Source organism: Alosa pseudoharengus, unplaced genomic scaffold (assembly GCF_046254945.1).
Source record: "Alosa pseudoharengus isolate Yale_2024_CS ecotype anadromous, Long Island Sound unplaced genomic scaffold, YU_APseudo_1.1 YU_APseudo_1.1_scf_23, whole genome shotgun sequence".
Taxonomy (NCBI): Eukaryota; Metazoa; Chordata; class Actinopteri; order Clupeiformes; family Clupeidae; genus Alosa; species Alosa pseudoharengus.
In genome coordinates this window covers 4,951,917-4,956,723 of record NW_027468685.1, presented here as the reverse complement: position 1 = coordinate 4,956,723, position 4,807 = coordinate 4,951,917, and the positions used below count along the sequence as shown (strand labels likewise).

General features: G+C 43.8%; 1 protein-coding gene across 1 annotated transcript in view; it reads left to right on the top strand.

The window, feature by feature from the left end:
* Positions 1 to 2,844, top strand: part of angpt2b (angiopoietin 2b) — a 47,150-nt gene extending 44,306 nt beyond the window's left edge. The window contains exons 8-9 of the mRNA XM_076300881.1: positions 1,312 to 1,442; positions 2,069 to 2,844. Of these exons, the coding sequence (XP_076156996.1) occupies positions 1,312 to 1,442; positions 2,069 to 2,226 (289 nt within the window). The 3' untranslated portion in view covers positions 2,227 to 2,844. The remainder of the gene's footprint in view (positions 1 to 1,311; positions 1,443 to 2,068) is intronic.
* Positions 2,845 to 4,807: the final 1,963 nt, after the last annotated feature.

Genomic DNA, 4,807 nt, shown 5'->3' with positions numbered 1-4,807 from the left:
ATAGAGATGCATTGTAAATATTAATAATATGCAAAAATTGAGCATTAAATATTCAAATATAATTTGATTACTAAAATAATAATGAATGAAATTTGAATTGGGTTATGGAAGAAGATTGAAAGCCCTACTGCAGAATGACCAACGGCCAACAAACAAGGTGCATTGGGAGGCCTCCAGGCCCAACATGGTGTCCGACTGCTTAGTGTGAGCTGCCGTCGGTCCGACTGCGTAGTGTGAGCTGCCGTCCGACTGCTCCCAGTGAGCCAACATGGCGTCCGACTGCTCCCAGTGAGCTGTGTACCCGTGTGGCCCCACTAGGCCTCTGGCTCCCTGTCTACTGTGTGGTCAGATCCCCCCGTGGTGATTCATCAGACTCTCAGAGAGGGAGGTGGGGGGGGGGGGAGAAAGAAAGAATGAGAGAGAACGTGGAAAGAAAAGAAAGAAAGAAGAGTGGTATAGAGAAAGAATTGCACTCAGGAGTGGTAAAGAGAAAGAGAAGAGAATGATGATTTTTCTGTGGAATTTTTCATCCTTGATTTCACTGGTATCAACATCCTGATGGAACAGAGTATTTAAACAAAGACTTATATTTGTTTAGTGGTGTCTCCACACAGACTTTCAAAGCCTCTCTACCAAAACATATACCTACACGATGTAAAATCTAGGGCGCTGCAGGCTAAGAATAACTGAGAATAACATGTTTACAAGAAGCACTAGCGCCTGTTACAAAAACAACATGTGATTTGTTACATTTTGTTCAGAAGATCTGATAAAAAGTCTGCAAATGAAGCTTTGATCTAAGGAGATGCATCTTCATTCCACCTCACCAAAAAAGTACAGTGGGATTTAATGTTTTTTTTTTTTTAAGATTTACATGAGTTCATATGCACTTCATTTCCATTTGCTTCTGATAAATGAATGTTGTTGCAAAGCATGTGTGCCTGGTCTGGAGGAGGCATAGATAACATGTAGTAATATAGCCCAACATGAGAAGAACAATCTGAGAGTGCCTCTCATTGAAATGAGTTTGTGGCTCTGTCTTCAGTGTGTGTGTGTGTGTGTGTGTGCTTTCAAAATGGTTATTTATTGGAGTATGCTACACCTTTCTACCAAAAGCAGGCCAGTAGTTTTTTTTTTCCTGTTGACAGACAAACAAACCACACAAAAGAACACAATACTGTATATGTGGTGGAGGTAATTCTCCTTTTAGTTTAGCTACATGTATCACTTGCATTTGTGTCTAGCATGTGCTTTGTTTGTGCACGCCATTGATCTGAAGGGGGCCTGCTCCTCTCTCCTCCCTCTGCCCAGCTTGCATGCCCGCGGCTTCAGTGGCACAGCGGGCAAGACGAGCAGCCTGACGCGCACGGGCACCATGTTCAGCACCAAGGACCGCGACAATGACTTCTGCAGCTGCAAATGTGCCCAGATGGCCTCAGGAGGTGAGTGGACGGCTACCCTGTGTTTATTATTACCATGCTGCATCCCCTGTGTGCAGTGAGGTGGCAATGATTGATTCATGGCGTAAATACTGTTTTTGTTATGTGAATAAAGTAGTAGAATGAGTATTTGATGAGTATTTGTTGCCTTTGCTCTCTGCTTTTGCTTGGGGCAGCCGTGGCCTACTGGTTAGCGCTTCGGACTTGTAACCGGAGGGTTGCCGGTTCGAACCCCTACCAGTAGGCACGGCTGAAGTGCCCTTGAGCAAGGCACCTAACCCCTCACTGCTCCCCGAGCGCCGCTGTTGTTGCAGGCAGCTCACTGCGCCGAGATTAGTGTGTGCTTCTCCTCACTGTGTGTTCACTGTGTGCTGAGTGTGTTTCACTAATTCACAGATTAGGATAAATGCAGAGACCAAATTTCCCTCACAGGATCAAAAGAGTATATATACTTGTACTTATTATAAGTAAACAAAAGTAAAGTCACACTTTCTCTAATGAATGACAAATACGTATAGTCTCACACATAGTGTGCTCACACCTTTCTGAGTATGCCACAGACGGCAGGCTCACCTTGCCGAAAGGTAACACTTGCAGCGCGTCTGATTCTGAGCCTCTTGCGGTTGCAGGCTGGTGGTTTGAAGCATGCGGGCCCTCCAATCTCAACGGCGTGTACTACTCTGGGGTGGCCAGAGCGGCCTACAATGGCATCAAGTGGTACTACTGGAAGGGGCCCAACTTAAAGGCCACGTTGACCTCTATGATGGTGCGACCAGCAGACTTCTGAGAGCTGCCTATGGGATGTCATCAACCTGAGACGGGCTCACAGTCATGATGTCATGAACAGCGCAGTATTGCTATGAAAATGACAGGAAAGCACACACTCTTTATTTTTGAGTTCGGATGGCTAACTAAAGGATACTGTTTTTTTGTTTTTTTTTGCCATAACTATTCAGCCACATCCTTGGATTGTTTTATTCACACATTTTTTGATTGTTTTTTTTTTTTTGGACTGAGAGGAGAGGGTCCTGAAATATGAACAAGCCCTGTCCAGGCAAACACATGACCCATGAACAGACTCAGACAGGATCTCCAGAGGAACCTGTTCTTTATTGCCTTGTGTTACCAGCGTAATGTTGTTCTTACCTCATCCTGGGCTGGGGCCAGCCTGAGGCGTAACACTCACCCCTGCTGTCCATCACCCACCTGAATCAGTCCGAATCTCTCCTGGACTCTACGCTCGTGAAATGGTTTTAAGAGACAGTATCCCTGTAAAATTCCATGAGGTGTTGAAACAGGTGTCGTTTTTATAAGCATTTCTCTATTTACCTTGAAAATATAAGCATTTAAATAAAGAAAGAAAAACAAAGTTAGAAAAACAACTACGAATGTGAAGTAAAATGTGTGTATAAAAATAAATATATATATATATATATATATATATATATATATATATAGAGAGAGAGAGAGAGAGAGAGAGAGAGAGACTGGAATGGGATCCATCTGGACTCTATCCTTGTCCTCTCTGTTAGAGACTCTGTTGTCAGAGACTCTGGGACTTTCCAATAGTCTGGTATCTCCCCAGTCCTGTCCCTGTCTCATCTCTTCTCACTGGCTCAGGTCTTTAGCCCTGTAAGACGTCTTGTCCATATGATGCTTACCCATAAAGGCTCAACATACAGAACATAAATAAAAATCTCCCTTTACATTTACATTTATAATTTATATTATACGTAACTCCTTTAACATTTCCATCTATTGACTTAGCAGATGTTGTTATGCAAAGCAACACATCACACAGTACAAATACACATTTTACTTTGTCTGTGTGTCTTCAATGGATATAGAGCCTTGGTACTGTTAGCATCTCTACCGGCTGAGGCACAGACAAATGTACTCTTCTGGATCACCGGCTGTTTACACTCACACAAGTATGGGGTCAATATCAGCTCCTCTCATATGTCAGGGAATTGATTGTCCCCTTTTCCCACCATCTGGTATTGATGTTGTTCGAAAAAAAACAAGAAAAAACACTACGCACTACTTTTCACACATGTATAAGTGTGAGCCCTCCTGATTTGGCATAAAACCACCTGTACAGACTGTAGTTATGTTTGCAACTTAGTCTACTGTCGGGTGGAGTTGAATTATAGCAGCGCTGTGTAATTGAGTTGATGTATAATAACAGTGTGTGGTTGAGTTATCACAACAGTGTTTTATTGATTTGAGTTACATAACAGTGTGCGATGGAGTTGAGTTACAGAAACAGTGTGTGAGCTATAATAACACAGTGTGTGATGGAGTTGAGTTAAATTACACTGTGTGATTGAGTTGAGTTAAATAACAGTGTGTGATTGAGTTGAGTTACAGAAACAGTGTGTAAGCTATAATAACACAGTGTGTGATGGAGTTGAGTTAAATTACACTGTGTGATTGAGTTGAGTTAAATAACAGTGTGTGATGGAGTTGAGTTAAATACCAGTGTGTTATTGAGTTGAGTTATAATAAGAAATTACTATTACCCAATACACCCAAAAAAGTATAGCAACAATGTGTGATAGGGTTGAGTTGCAATAACACTGTGTGATTGAGTTGAGTTTTAGAAACAGTGTGTGATGGAGTTGAGTTAAATAACAGTGTGTGATGGAGTTGAGTTGAATAACAGTGTGTGATGGAGTTGAGTTATAATGGCAATGACCTACTATTACCCCATATACCCGCTCTCTCCATGCACTATATACAATCTCTCCTGGAGCACCGAGGACTACAAATCTCTGCTGCTCGGCACGACCACTGCCTCTCGTGTGTGTGTGTGTGTGTGTGTGTGTGTGTGTGTGTGTGTGCCGCTGTTGCTGCTGACGTGTTAAGCTGAAGCTCAGGCGTCTCACTGCGGAGCGGAGCCGTGATTTAGCCCCTCAGCAGTTTATCCACGGATGACTGGGCACTGGGGAGATTAAGCACAGCCACCCCCCGGCAGTCCGGACACGACTGCCATCATCGTCATCCCCGTCACGGCTCCGCGCGCCACTGCCGGTCACTCTACATGTGATATATAAGACGTGCAATTACACGGCAGAGGGTTTTTCTTGGAGGTGCACAGGTCACACAACGTTTTTATTCCAGGGCTGATGTGCTGCCATGTGCATGTGCAGATATATGTGGTTTATGGCCAGAGGGGAGAGGGGAGGGGGAGGACAGGGAGATGGAGTGATTTCAGTGAAAAGTGAGCACACACACACATGAACACACATACACACACACCTGGAGTGACTGAACACACACTTCTCCCCTCTCTCTCTCTCTCACACACACACACACACACATCATGGGATTTGGAGGCGTTGTTACGACTGTTGGCTGAGGAGGAA